The 15,526-nt window shown below is 44.3% G+C and overlaps 1 protein-coding gene across 12 annotated transcripts; it reads right to left on the bottom strand.

Moving 5' to 3' along the window:
• Positions 1-638: 638 nt before the first annotated feature.
• LOC119356394 (probable prolyl 4-hydroxylase 7) lies at positions 639-6,106 on the bottom strand. Of its 12 annotated transcripts, none has more exons than XR_005171929.1 (11): positions 5,541-6,106; positions 5,348-5,405; positions 5,157-5,261; positions 4,574-4,631; positions 4,315-4,490; positions 4,177-4,237; positions 3,330-3,415; positions 2,881-2,937; positions 2,056-2,270; positions 1,871-1,923; positions 639-1,779 (listed from the first exon to the last, which is right to left on the bottom strand). XR_005171929.1 is itself a non-coding variant. In XM_037623350.1 (8 exons), exons 1-7 carry the CDS (start codon positions 5,753-5,755, stop codon positions 2,915-2,917), a joined length of 744 nt encoding a protein of 247 aa, XP_037479247.1. In that variant the 5' UTR covers positions 5,756-6,106; the 3' UTR covers positions 639-2,270; positions 2,881-2,914. The 12 variants fall into 12 exon arrangements, 3 of the variants coding, with proteins under 3 accessions (XP_037479247.1, XP_037479248.1, XP_037479249.1); XR_005171930.1 differs by having other exon boundaries at positions 1,871-1,915; XR_005171924.1 differs by having other exon boundaries at positions 639-974; positions 1,606-2,270.
• Positions 6,107-15,526: the final 9,420 nt, after the last annotated feature.

The following is a 15,526-nucleotide window of genomic DNA, read 5'->3' as shown; positions in this document are numbered from 1 at the left end:
TATGACAAGCTTCATTTAATTATCTGGTTAAAATATTATATTAGTCCATGTTGCTGTTTATTTATGTTGCATGTTTCAATAATGACCAATGGCTAGTTGGATGGGTGTATAATCTTGGATCGAAAAATCACCCTCCGTTCCAATTAGTTGTCGCTCAACCGCATGTATTTACATCATTTGATCTGTAAATTGATCATTTGATCTGTAAATTGGATCCGTCGGAGTATTTACGTCATCCGGTCAAAATTAGTTGTCACCAACTTGTTGGAGATGTTGTAACCCAAGCCAATCACTTGCCATGTTCCAAAACCACATGAAGTAGAAACACTTGAATAGGCGGTGCGCCATATTCTCAAGCTTGCGCTGCCAAGCTTGGCAAAGTGTGTAGTTACGCCAACCTCTACTATATACTAGATAGGAAGTGCGGCTTACCGCACCCGGCAGCACCGCTGCCGGGTACAAGTCATATCCAGTCCAATAAACAACGTATCTATTGTTGCAAATGGATCAGTTAAATGCATCAAATTTACATCAAAAGTATGGCATTGCCTTTATAACATAATTGTGACCAATACATAACATAAGTTCAAGTAATGCCAATGGGCAGTGCAATCAATCATACCAAAAACAAAGCAGCATTTTTGGCAAAAGTAAACCAACACGATGAGTCATTATATAGTCCAAAAGTAAGCCAAGACAATGGATCACAATTAAACAGATACAATAGTTGGGTCATGACATAGCTCAAGTGAGCTTGCGATGCGTTGCGAGATAAAGAACCTGGTTAGTTATGCTAAACTATAATACTTGATAGTTTGACTGGGTCATCTCGTTGCTTGACTCCTTACACGCCATGATCCTTGTGCTCTTGTGCTTGTTTGAAGAAAGCCACCGGTTGCAAAGACCTCATGCTCTCGCGCCTGACTCTGCCTCCTCAAAACATATAGTTTCTTCTGCAGATTATTGCTTCGATCCTTCAGATTGTGAACATGTTAGTGATCAGTCGCTCTATATTCTTGTTTTATTAGATTAAAAGGTTGAAGCTTGTTCTTGTATGCTTATCAAAGAGGAAATATGGTGGTCTGAATGCTATCCTAAGAAAGAAAGATCAACTATGTGGTACTCCCTCTGTCCCAAAATAAGTGTTGCTGATTCTACAGCTTTGTACTAAATCAGCAACACTTGTTTTGGGACCGAGGGAGTATTATAAAGTAAATTTGTTGAACCTAGTCAGAGTTGTGTAATTCTAAATGCTACTTTGGATATGTTTAGTTCCATCTTATTCTATAAAGAAAACATCAGCTATGGTATTGGAAAACTAAACACACCAACACTTATCAGAGCTAGAGCTACATATACTCGGGTCTTCTTACATATATTTTCAAAAGGTTGTCTCAAGTAGTATTACTAAACTATAAACTAAACCAACCAAAAGCGTATTTCCAAATTCTAAGTACAAAATATGAGTGCTCACATCTTCCATAAGGCACATCATCTGCAATTAAGTGCACTTTGTAATTTTGAAATTATGAGAAAAAAATTCATATTGCAAGGTACCTACAAATTTATGTTATAGCTCAATAGTCATGGGCAAAGTTAGCTCACCTGATAAAAATTTTCATTTGCACATTCAGTTCGATTATAAATCCATCTTCCATTGTATGAGAAAAACTCATCTTCAAGATAGTAATCAATACGCTGATGTTTGATTAGGACAAGCAAAAGCCTGCACTCTATTCTGATGGAGCCTCCAAAAGCAAAGCAACTAAAGCAAAGCAACTAAAACAAGTGATATAGTTTCAGTGCAGTATAACACACCAAAGCATTACATATGACCCAATAAAAATTGGAATTGAAGCTTGCTGCACACCTATTGCCCCCAGCTACATCCAACCTGGCAAGACGTGCTTCATATCTGATAGGCTGGGAGCATCCAAACATGTTTACTTTCCGAAGAATTAAAAACAGAGTTACATCTGGATCTAGAATAGAAGAATATACCTCTAGGACATCTCTGCTCAACAAAAAATTCCGAGGGCGTGATGAATTACTTACCATGTTTAATTACTTATTGTTGAGATATACTCTCCGTCCTTTGCTTCAGGCCTTTTTGTCTTGTAAATAACATCTTTACTCTTTTTAATTTCCCTTTGACGGGAAAGGCAAGTGCCTCACCAGTCACCAGAACCAAGAAAGGGGCAGTCACCAGCGTCATGGTTGTAGTCAAACTGCTCTATCTTCCAGATCTTTTTTTCCTTAGCTATAATCTCCTGTAATATTCAAAGAACAGAGTCAGGTCTCTCTCTGATGAGCATGCAACACCCATGATCATTCATCTGAGAAATACACAGGTCACCTACAGTACACATGCCATGGTAAGCTGCATAGCAGAAAGCTGTAATGCTGCACAAGGTCCAATCATAGCACAAATATATGAAGCAAGACAAGACACCGTCTCTAGCTAGCTACTTTAAAACAGAGCAAGTTTACATACAATCTGCAGGTCAGCTGCAAGTAAACCTCACCTACAAACCTAATAATGAATCATGGAGTTGTCATAGATAGAATGGAATGGAAAACAAATTAAAGCAATTTGTCATGGCCAGAAAAGACACAAATAATCTAGTGAGGAAGTGCAGATCAAGATAAACACAACATGTATGTGTGCTCCTACTGCTCCACTTGTCAAAACTTGAAACTATTAACACATACATATTATTGGCCATTGACAAGTAACTAAGCAAGCTGAGGTTTCCTCTTCCTGAGAAGGATGAAATCTGCTTCCAAAGTAACATGCAGAGTGATTTACTTGATAATTACACAAGTCAGTTTTCACACAAGCACTGGATAGGAAGGGGAAGGAAGGAGAGGAGGGCATACCTCGGCTGGGACCTCGTTTAAGACCTGCAGCTTGTCAGGAAGGGGTTGGAGATGCTGCTGTGAGATAGGGGGCAGAGTCAGACTTGAGTTCTCTGCCTTTGGATTCTTTAGAGGGGAGAAAGAATAAAAATGTCCATGAATCAATAAAGGACAGCTAATCCTCAGTTTATAATCCAGAAAACATTGGAGAGCTCTTTTATAACTCAATTGCAATAATGTCATATGGGCAAAAGCAAAGCAATTAACTTTTATTTACTTAGCACTAAAACCCATGTAGGAGAGGGGGTTCCAGCTTATATACTTGGCACTAAAACCCTGTATTTTAATTCGAGAAGCACAAACAAATGTGAAGGTAAACCCCTAGACGGTCAGCGCAAAATTGAGATCTTTTATCGAGCCGTGGACACGCAGAGCATGAGGGAGAGCGAGAGAGAGCAGTGGCTTAGCACCTATGCCTTTGCTTGCCGGGGAGGAAGACGAGACGAATCGTGGCCAGTCAGGGTGGTCTCCATGTTACTATTCAGCAAGCAGGTCACTTTTTTCACCTCAAAAACAAGAAACAAAATTCACTTCACCTCCTGAGAATTTGGTGACTGTAATACCTTGAACTACAAAACCGCGTCGCAAATAAACTACAAAACCATTCAAGGAGGTTTTGCCGCGTGCTGGATGTTCCTGTTTCGGAAAAGAGAGAAAGAGGAACACACATACAGATGTGTGTGGGCATTCAGTTTTGTGGCTGATGGCTGCTTCAGGTACCATTTATGTTTCAACACTTCACAGTTTTCAGTTTATCTTAATAGCTTCAGCAATGGAGGATCAACTTGATACATGGAATAGGGAATATCTGACTTCCCAGAGTGGATTTGGTAGGTTAGACCAGTTGAATTTTTTTCTGGGATATCGGCTATGAAGACGTCAGTCAGAACTGAGAAATTTGTGTAAGACATTGCTGGAAATACTTGATACCATCAGGTTGTATCCAAATTCTACTGAAACAAAGTCAATTCCCTTTTTGCTTTATATCAAGATGCTCTGAGGTCAAACTGCATGACAAGAAGGGTAAACATCAAATGACATGCTACTAAGAACCTATTTGGTTTCGTAATCTACATCTCAGTAACCATGCAAATTCAGTTAAGATTGGTGGGGGGTTCAAGCATCGCAGACCCCGCAACTTTTGCGGCAAGACCCAAGTTTTAGGATAAGAGTTACGTAAATAGTGGTGGACAGTATTGCACTTTGCAAGTAAAATGGAAAACCCTTCCATTTGACATGCAAGAGGACGAATGCTACCTGCCAGGCCATGTCTCGCGCACTCCGACCACGTTTCATCCTTATGTTGTAAATCTCTTCCCTGAAACAATGCATCGGATGGATATAACTTTTTCTGTCACAGGTAAGGCTAAGTAAATCTCAGAAGCAACGGCATACCTCAGCAACTGGGAACACAGTCTCTCCACCCTTCTTCACATCTGTCAGGTACATAAGAACAGTGGCAACTCGATGACCACCACGCTTCACGTTCTTTTTGTCACTAAAATAATTGAAGTGGGCATCATACTTCTGACCAACTTCATAATGCAGAACCTGCATCGACTCGGCATTTTCTGATACACAAACAGGCTAGTCAGATACAGAATGCCTTCTATCTCTGAAACGGCCAACAGAAAAATAAGGTTGCATGTATTACCTTCAGGGAGAAACGTCCAAGCAGCTACACACTTTCCAATTCCAGAGATAATTTCATCCTTGAATAGGTCAAAGGAAATGAAACAAATTAGTGATCGTGAAATATTTCTAGTTGTTTGTTGCATATGCTACGAGGAACAACAGAAACATGTTCTACAAGGGTCATTTCATCGACTGCGCTAGGCAAATATGAATGTGCAATTGCCAAAATGATTAACTCATCAAGATTGATTTTCACAAATGGCAAGAACCATTAGCTACTTTATTTGCTCACATATTTTCAACAGGAGGGCTTGTACCCATTCACAGGTTGTGTTGCCTTCCAGTATAGCTAATATTCACTGCCATTTCATCTCATGAAAGAAGGTGCAAATAACAACTATCCATAGATAGAGTTATTATCTCCTTCGGCTGTGCCATAAGCCTGCCTGATCTAGCGAAAATTTCTACATGTGGCAACAAATCCGCAACCCAGGTAGACTTATAACAACACAATTTATCTGACATGAACTAATATGAACCCCAAGGCATGTAAACAATTGAAACTGAAGGAGAGAACAAGGGCGCTTCTTCCGATCACATACCTCGCGCTTGGACAAGAAGGTGCCGGAGCTTGTGCGCACCTGGCTCATGACACTCTTCCCGGACTCATTGTCGGCCACCATCGACTTCTCCAGCCTCCCCTTGGCCTGAACCCCACAACAGTGCAACAAAAGCACAAAAATCACAACTTTATAACACAAGGACGTCCTCATTGCCATGGGCAGCAACTCACCAGCTTGATGAGGTGGTCGCACTCGGCGTGCGAGAGGAAGCCGCTGTACAGGAACGCCCTGCGCGCACAAACAAACGAGCAAACAAACCTGGAACTGTCAAGAAGCAAATCGACAAACAGGTGGCGCGCGCGGCGCGGCGCGCGCGGCGCGGAGCACGCAGATGGAGGGAAGGAGGTAGGGGGCTGAGCTGACCTGGGGCGCCATGAGATCTGGGTGACCCGCGCCGGGTCGTAGAACCTGGCGCCCCCTCCGGCGGCGGCGTGGGGGAGGGCCGGGGCGAGGGCGAGCGCGAGGGCGGCGAGGAGGAGCAGGAGGAGCGGCGGCATGACGGGGGCGACGGTGGTGGGGTCATGGCTCCTCCATTGTCGAGGTGTTGGAGGAGAGGCCCGTGCTGCAGCTCCTGCCATGGCCGCGGGCTAGGGTTCCGTGCGTGCGGAGGGAGAGAGGGACGGCAGCTCGGTCGCCGTGGGAGCGGCTCGGTGGAGGTCGGACGGGGAGGGAGACGGATCGAATCCGCTAGCTATGTGTTGGGGCGGAAGGAGGAGCGGCGGTGGGAGAGGGCAATGGCCGCGGTGGGTGCGCGTCTCGACGGCGGTGGGAGAGGGGAAGGGGCGCGGCGGCGTACTGGAGTTGCGGGAGAGGAGAGGTCGTCGTCGGCGGCGGCGGGGCTGGAGTTGCGGGAGAGGAGAAGGCTTGTCTCGCCGGATGAGGAGCGAGCGAGTGAGAGGGAGGCGGCTGCAGGAGCGAGCGAGGGAGTTGGCGGCTAGGTCTCCGTCAAAGGAGCGGGCCCTTTTTATACCCCCACTACGCGAAATGACCGAAATGCCCTGGTGGGGGCATGGTATTTACATTCTGTTGCCATTGGAATTTTATCCGACGGCTCACCGCGATCTGGTAAATATCCGACGCCTCACGTGAGCTGAGCCCGAGATCCGACGGCCGGAATCGCATCAGGAAAACAATCGAACGGTCCAGAATCCAAACAAATGGGAGAGCTCCATTTTGCTTCAGACTCTAACAAGGGGATTGGCTGATGCTGTCCCACTATTTTGGATGGTGAGCCAAAAAAATAACTTAATCTGTAGCGGAACCGAGCTAATCATCCCACAAAAATGCATCTTCTATGCGATTGTCACTTTTACACTCCCAAAATGCCCCAAGTCTTGGTGTCTGGAAATCCTTTGTATTGAACCCAACCTTAACCATTTCATGATTCTTGGTCCATAGTTGCTCCATAAGCATGTAGACCCAAGAAAACTAATAAAAACTACAAACTGTGCAATGAAAAGAGTAAAAAAAAACAAAAAAAACATGCATGGTGGCCGCCAACAATGAATGTAATTCCATCTTATCTCGTTTTTAGACCCGCGCTAAAATGACGTCATGCATTTTGGTCCAAAGACTGAAGTGGGCGAATTATTTCGACACAAATTGTGGTAGAACCGAGCTAATCATCCCATCAAATTTCATGTCATATGTGGTGGCGGTGGAGTAAGGGCCATTGGTAGTGATTTTTTTAATCTTATTTCTTCTTGGGAACCGTGCACTAAATGATGTCATGTAGCTTGGTCCAAAGATTGAGAATTCTTGGATGTCGCGACGGCAACACCTTATTGGATGCGGATGCGCCTAAGCAATCTCTGTGATGACGAAAATATGGATCTCTTCTATGTTGCTACTGTCATCACCAACTGGGAGGGGGGCGACTAGCTTTTGGCACTCCTCCTAGCTACAAGGGTGCAAGCACTGGATTGGGCTCCCAGCCACTGCATCGACCATCACACTCCCTTCATGGACCGGCGGTTATTGGATAGACATGTAATCCCTACCTCCAACAAGAAAAAGCTAAACTACACCTTCTCTTTTGGTCGCTTGGTCCATCTCGAATGAGCGTAATAACAATGTGTTCGAGAATGAGCAAATGTCACTTCAATGCCCAATGAACTACATCAAGGGTGAAGCCTACAACTGGTTCAAGGCCAGTGCGAAGTGCATGGGGTCCTAGTTTATACAAAGATCTTTTATGGTGATGATCCAATTCCCCAAGAGTTGAAGTTATGAATTTTAAAATCACTAAATATAGTCCCTTTAATCATTTGAGTTCTCCCACTAGAAAATTGGAGATCGATAAAGAGGACCTCTTGAGAAAAATTTGTGAAGAATTAGTTTAAGAAAAGTTGGACAAGGATGATAATACGTGATACTATGCATTATGCATAGATAGGCCATTAAACAATAGCGCTTGTTAGAAGACAACTCAATAGCAATTGGGTCTGCATCTCTTATGCGCCTCTCATGTCCCGCCAATCTTAGTTGACATTCATGCTTGGCCTCGCGCCGCATCCATCCGTTCCCCCACCATTCCTCTGTTCCGCAGCCAGCAAGCAGCCGGACGCCGCGGCCCAAAGCATCACACGGACGACGTCGCGCCGCCGAGCTTCTCTGCCTAACATGCCTCCGCCGGCCCGCCGTGCTTCACTCTTGAGCATAACATTCCCAGGCAGGCCGGAACGAGCCCAGCCCGCCGCCGCCCCAAGCAGTCTCTCCTCCCGCCCTCATGCCATGAGACATGAGTGCACGCTCGCCGCCGCTCGGAGCGCACGGACGACAGCCCATCTCCTCCCTCTCTTCTGCTCGCGTGCGCGCGTGCTGCTGCTCATTCTGTGTGCGTGCGTTCCCGGGGCCTGATCTTTCGTGCTCGCGTGCGTGTGGGTGCTCTGCGTCCTGTTTGCATGCGTGTTTTGTGTGTGTGTGTGTGTGTGTGTGATGCACTGCTGCTGCTGCTGCGTGTATGCGTTCGTGCTAGGCGTGTGTGCGCTCGGCGTGCTTGTGCTGCTGTGTGCTGCTTCGCTACTCCAGGTGCTTGTGTGGTGTTGGATTTGAACAGAGTCAAGTGAGCAAAAGGAACAAGAGGTTAAAGTTTTGTTTGCATTGGCATATCCAAGAAAAATATGCCGCCATCTGTTCATGCGGCTGTACAGAGGTGGGTAAGAAACTGGTCTTTGTATGGGTGAGATATGCCATTTCTCTTTAGCAGTTGTCTCTTTGATACCGCCGTTGTATCATCTTTATCAAATTGCGATTTTGATTTGTTATAGGCTAACACATGGAAAGCCACAAGCGAATTAATTTATATAACTCTTTTCTCTTTGTAGAGAGGAAGCAACCAAGCGGCTGTAATTAATATAAGAAGATAACAAACGAATACTGTGATGTTTTTCTACTCTGAGGGCAATTTTCATAACGGACGAGCAGAAAACGATCATTTTTTAATACTCCTTCTGATGCATAATTCTTGTCATGATTTTAGTTTAAATTTAAACTAAAACAATAATTATGGGCTGGAGGGCATATTAGTTAAAAGATAACGGAGGAGCATAAGCTACTTGTGAGGTCAACACAATCTTGGCTGACAAAATTGCAGGGAGTATTGTTGGGGTGTAATAGTGTTATGTTGCCGGGAAATAGGACAAAGTTCCAACTATTCTTGGACTGTCAACTGTTAACTGACTAAGACTTAGGCTCCCTATTATTAATACAATGGAAAAACATATAACTATATGCTTTGTCCTCCATTATGATACTGCAAATTTTTAGAGTTCAGTTCTTCAGAATGTAACATTATTAGTTGACTTAACTGCATATTGTCGGTGTAGCAAAATCTTAACTTATCAGGGACATGGGAGTTTCTGCGTTTGGGTGCATCTGCACCGGGATGAACAGTAAAATCAAAATAAAATAGGAAACAAATCCAAAAAAATCTGTTTTTTTTCCTGAAAACGTTGTTGAATGTTTTACCAACTTGCAAACTTTTGTGGTGAAAAAACATTCATGAAGTCTGGGAAAAAATACAGAAATAATATTCCAAAAAGGGCAATTTTGTAAAGAATTTTGGAACATCTATTTTGTTTTCTTGGCCATACCTTCATGAATGTTTTTTCAACATGAAACTTTGCATGTCAGCAAAACATTCAATAAAGTTTGTCACACAAAAATTCAGAAGTTTTTAAAAGAAAATCCTATTTAAAAAATTGTTATACATCTGGGAGCATAACAACACTTTCGACTTTAAAAAATTGTTATACATCTGGGAGCATAACAACACTTTCGACTTTTCAGCCCTATTGTACTCACTAGAGTAAATCTCAGTGTGACTTGATGGGCTGTCAAAGTGCAATTCCTCGCAAGCTATATCTTACAGCTTTCCCCCCTGCAAATTATCTTATTGTTTCATTATTTGGCTTGCAAATTCTTATCAAATGTGGCAAAGAAATGACAATAGAGGTATTTTCTCATAGAACACCGAACGCATCAGCCACTCCCATTATCTCAACAACAAAAGAGTTCACTCACATGGTATACGTGGTAAGCTATACTTGAAAAAAATACAAATAACTTATTAAGAAAATTGTGCCAAAGACCTCCCAAAAAGTACTATCAGAGTATTTCAACCACTCACCGCAAAAAAAACAATTCTGCCAAAAATGAAGGCCGTGTAGCCTTGAGAAAAAACATGGCTGCTCAGGTGGGGGCAGCAAAGCGCGCCAACCGCTTGTAGTAACTATCATGCTTAGACCGTCTGTTGTGTGCTTCTCAATTGCGTTACAGTGCCACAGTTTACCTATTTATCTATACACATATATAATTGCTGCTCATTGGTTTAATAACTATCAAAAATACAATACACATGGTACGATTTGGTCTAAATATCATCATAATTCCAATAAATAGTCCCAAAATAGCATTATAAAATTAGTGTTAACTATACCTTTTTTGTGCATATTTTGGACTTCTCCATTTCCAACGTCGAATTCAGAAACTTGAGCATGAACTAGCTAGGTTTATTTTGAATTCAATAGCCTATGATGTAAGGGCACATCCGCGAGTCGGTGGTATGGTAAAGGTTGGGACGGTTTTCTCTCGCTCGCTGGAACTGCTCCAGAAAGAAAGGGCGATTGTTTAGGCGACGGTTCCCCTTGGTGAACTCCGGCGAGGAAATGACTTCCACCCCCTTTGTCCGCTGCTCCAGCGGCGGGAGGAGGGGGTGGGCTACCATTTGTTTTTCTTGTTTCTTCATAGAGGTAGCAGAAGGTCTTTGAGTGGTGGCGCAAGTATGGTGAGGGTTGCGTTGCGTCGAATAAAGTGTCATCGATCTCTCCTTCACCACGACGATGCTCTCCATGGCGACGTCCAGGACACAATGGACTTGTGTGCTTGCCATCTGTTCGGGCCGGTAAGCTTTGTGTCTCTATTCGTGTTTGGTTGTTTTCTTCTATGGTGGCGCCAACAACATGGAGAAAAATGATGATCCTAGAGCAAGATTGAATGTCCAATGGTGGCGGACATGCCGTTCTCCCTCGGTATTGATAGTGGGAAGCGACATATTCGGATCATGTTCTACACAGGGACATTCCCCGGCTGACAAGCCACATCAACAAGCGCCTCGCTACTCGTAGTAGGACTGTTCATCGGCTCTCAAAGCCTTAAAGGTGATGGTGCTGGTCTGGATCAGGGGATCGTGGAGATTTGGCCCATCCTCCGACCGACGTTGGAGGTTCGAGTGTTGGGGAACGTAGTAATTTCAAAAAAAATCCTACGCACACGCAAGATCATGGTGATGCATAGCAACGAGAGGGGAGAGTGTTGTCTACGTACCCTCGTAGACCGAAAGTGTTGGGGAACGTAGTAATTTCAAAAAAATTCCTACGCACACGCAAGATCATGGTGATGCATAGCAACGAGAGGGGAGAGTGTGATCTACGTACCCTTGTAGATCAACAACGGAAGCGTTTGGTTGATGTAGTCGTACGTCTCCACGGCCCGATCGATCAAGCACCGAAACTACGGCACCTCCGAGTTCTAGCACACGTTCAGCTCGATGACGATCCCCGGGCTCCGATCCAGCAAAGCGTCGGGGAGGAGTTCCGTCAGCACGACGGCGTGGTGATGATCTTGATGTTCTACCGTCGCAGGGCTTCGCCTAAGCACCGCTACAATATGACCGAGGTGGAATATGGTGGAGGGGGGCACCGCACACGGCTAAGGAACGATCACCAAGATCAACTTGTGTGTCTAGGGGTGCCCCCCTGCCCCCGTATATAAAGGAGCAAGGGGAGGAGGCCGGCCGGCCCCTATAGGCGCGCCAGGAGGAGTCCTCCTCCTAGTAGGAGTAGGACTCCTACTAGGAGGGGGAAAGAAGTGGGGAGGGAGAGGGAAAGGGGGGCGCCGCCCCCCTCTCTCCTAGTCCAATTCGGACCAGGGGGGAGGAGGTGCGCGGCCCACCTCTGGCAGCCCCTCTCTCTCTCCACTAAGGCCCATATGGCCCATTACTTCTCCCGGGGGGGTTCCGGTAACCCTCCGGCTCTCCGGTTTTCTCCGAAATCACTCGGAACACTTCCGGTGTCCGAATATAGCCGTCCAATATATCAATCTTTATGTCTCGACTATTTCGAGACTCCTCGTCATGTCCGTGATCACAACCGGGACTCCGAACTAACTTCGGTACATCAAAACTCATAAACTCATAATATAACTGCCATTGAAACCTTAAGCGTGCGGACCCTACGGGTTCGAGAACAATGTAGACATGACCGAGACATGTCTCCGGTCAATAACCAATAGCGGAACCTGGATGCTCATATTGGCTCCTACATATTCTACGAAGATCTTTATCGGTCAGACCGCATAACAACATATGTTGTTCCCTTTGTCATCGGTATGTTACTTGCCCGAGATTCGATCGTCGGTATCTCAATACCTAGTTCAATCTCGTTACCGGCAAGTCTCTTTACTCGTTTCGTAATACATCATCTCGCAACTAACTCATTAGTTGCAATGCTTGCAAGGCTTATGTGATGTGCATTACCGAGAGGGCCTAGAGATACCTCTCCGACAATCGAAGTGACAAATCCTAATCTCGAAATACACCAACCCAACATGTACCTTTGGAGACACCTGTAGAGCACCTTTATAATCACCCTTTTACGTTGTGACGTTTGGTAGCACACAAAGTGTTCCTCCGGCAAACGGGAGTTGCATAATCTCATAGTCATAGGAACATGTATAAGTCATGAAGAAAGCAATAGCAACATACTAAATGATTGGGTGCTAAGCTAATGGAATGGGTCATGTCAATCAGATCATTCACCTAATGATGTGATCTCGTTAATCAAATAACAACTCCTTGTTCATGGTTAGGAAACATAACCAACTTTGATTAACGAGCTAGTCAAGTAGAGGCATATTAGTGACACTCTGTTTGTCTATGTATTCACACATGTATTATGTTTCCGGTTAATACAATTCTAGCATGAATAATAAACATTTATCATGATATAAGGAAATAAATAATAACTTTATTATTGCCTCTAGGGCATATTTCCTTCAGAAAGCGGAAGCGTTAGCACAACGCGGTTGATGTAGTCGTACGTCTTCACGATCCGACCGATCAAGTACCGAACGTACGGCACCTCCGAGTTCAGCACACGTTCAGCCCGATGACGTCCCTTGAACTCCGATCTAGCCGAGTGTTGAGGGAGAGTTTCGTCATCACGACGGCGTGGTGACGATGTTGATGTTCTACCAACGCATGGCTTCGCCTAAGCACCGCTACAGTTTTATCAAGGTGGACTATGGTGGAGGGGGGCACCGCACACGGCTAAAAGATCAAATGATCAATTGTTGTGTCTTTGGGGTGCCCCCTTGCCCCCCGTATATAAAGGAGCAAGGGGGGTGCGGCCGGCCTAGAGAGGGGCGCGCCAGGAGGAGTCCTACTCCTACCGGGAGTAGGACTCCCCCCTTTTCCTTGTTGGACTAGGAGAGAGAGAGGGGAAAGAGGTGGAGGAGAAGAAGGAAGGGGGCGCCGCCCCCCTCTCCTTGTCCTATTCGGACTAGGGGGGACGGGCGCGCGGCCCTTGCCCTCGACGCCTCTCCTCTCTTCCACCAAGGCCCACTAAGGCCCATTAAGTCCCCGGGGGCTTTCCGGTAACCTCCCGGTACTCCGGTAAAATCCCGATTTCACCCGAAATACTTCCGATATCCAAACATAGGCTTCCAATATATCAATCTTCATGTCTCGACCATTTCGAGACTCCTCGTCATGTCCGTGATCACATTCGGGACTCTGAACAACCTTCAATACATCAAAACATATAAACTCATAATATAATTGTCATCGAAACGTTAAGCGTGCGGACCCTACGGGTTCGAGAACTATGTAGACATGACCGATACACGTCTCGGGTCAATAACCAATAGCGGAACCTGGATGCTCATATTGGCTCCCACATATTCTACGAAGATCTTTATCGGTTAGACTGCATAACAACATACGTTGTTCCCTTTGTCATCGGTATGTTACTTGCCCGAGATTCGATCGTCGGTATCTCAATACCTAGTTCAATATCGTTACCGGCAAGTCTCTTTACTCATTCCGTAATACATCATCCCGCAACTAACTCATTAGTTGCAATGCTTGCAAGGCTTAAGTGATGTGCATTACCGAGAGGGCCCAGAGATACCTCTCCGACAATCAGAGTGACAAATCCTAATCTCGAAATACGCCAACCCAACAAGTACCTTCGGAGACACCTGTAGAGCAGCTTTATAATCACCCAGTTACGTTGTGACGTTTGGTAGCACACAAAGTGTTCCTCCGATAAACGGGAGTTGCATAATCTCATAGTCATAGGAACATGTATAGTCATGAAGAAAGCAATAGCAACATACTAAACGATCGTGTGCTAAGCTAACGGAATGGGTCATGTCAATCACATCATTCTCCTTATGATGTGATCCCGTTAATCAAATGACAACTCATGTCTATGGCTAGGAAACATAACCCTCTTTGATCAACGGGCTAGTCAAGTAGAGGCATACTAGTGACACTCTGTTTGTCTATGTATTCACACATGTATTATGTTTCCGGTTAATACAATTCTAGCATGAATAATAAACATTTATCATGATATAAGGAAATAAATAATAACTTTATTATTGCCTCTAGGGCATATTTCCTTCAGTCTCCCACTTGCACTAGAGTCAATAATCTAGTTCACATCACCATGTGATTTAACACCAATAGTTCACATCACCATGTGATTAACACCCATAGTTCACATCGTCATGTGACCAACACCCAAAGGGTTTACTAGAGTCAATAATCTAGTTCACATCGCTATGTGATTAACACCCAAAGAGTACTAAGGTGTGATCATGTTTTGTTTGTGAGAGAAGTTTAGTCAACGGGTCTGCCACATTTAGATCCGTATGTATTTTGCAAATTTCTATGTCAACAATGCTCTGTACGGAGCTACTCTAGCTAATTTCTCCCACTTTCAATATGTATCCAGATTGAGACTTAGAGTCATCCGGATCAGTGTCAAAACTTGCATCGACGTAACCCTTTACGATGAACCTTTTTGTCACCACCATAATCGAGAAACATATCCTTATTCCACTAAGGATAATTTTGACCGTTGTCCAGTGATCTACTCCTAGATCACTATTGTACTCCCTTGCCAAAATTAGTGTAGGGTATACAATAGATCTGGTACATAGCATGACATACTTTATAGAACCTATGGCTGAGGCATAGGGAATGACTTTCATTCTCTTTCTATCTTCTGCCATGGTCGGGCTTTGAGTCTTACTCAATTTCACACCTTGTAACACAGGCAAGAACTCTTTCTTTGACTGTTCCATTTTGAACTACTTCAAAATCTTGTCAAGGTATGTACTCATTGAAAAAACTTATCAAGCGTTTTGATCTATCTCTATAGATCTTGATGCTCAATATGTAAGCAGCTTCACCGAGGTCTTTCTTTGAAAAAATCCTTTCAAACACTTCTTTATGCTTTGTAGAATAATTCTACATTATTTCCGATCAACAATATGTCATTCACATATACTTATCAGAAATGTTGTAGTGCTCCCACTCACTTTCTTGTAAATACAGGCTTCACCGCAAGTCTGTATAAAACTATATGCTTTGATCAACTCATCAAAGCGTATATTCCAACTCTGAGATGCTTGCACCAGTCCATAGATGGATCGCTGGAGCTTGCACACTTTGTCAACACCTTTAGGATCGACAAAACCTTCTGGTTGCATCATATACAACTCTTCTTTAATAAATCCATTAAGGAATGTAGTTTTGTTTATCCATTTGCCAGATTTCA

Source organism: Triticum dicoccoides, chromosome 2A (genome assembly GCF_002162155.2).
Source record: "Triticum dicoccoides isolate Atlit2015 ecotype Zavitan chromosome 2A, WEW_v2.0, whole genome shotgun sequence".
Classification (NCBI taxonomy): Eukaryota; Viridiplantae; Streptophyta; class Magnoliopsida; order Poales; family Poaceae; genus Triticum; species Triticum dicoccoides.
Note: the sequence above shows the minus strand (reverse complement) of the source record. Positions and strands in the feature narration are given on the sequence as shown.

Coding starts and splice junctions, on each gene's coding strand:
- LOC119356394 (XM_037623350.1), bottom strand. CDS start 5,755: ATGGCAGGAGCTGCAGCACGGGCCTCTCCTCCAACACCTCGACAATGG. Junction 5,262..5,347: donor GCGACCACCTCATCAAGCTG/GTGAGTTGCTGC, acceptor TGTGGGGTTCAG/GCCAAGGGGAGGCTGGAGAA. Junction 4,632..5,156: donor CCTTCTTGTCCAAGCGCGAG/GTATGTGATCGG, acceptor GACCTATTCAAG/GATGAAATTATCTCTGGAAT.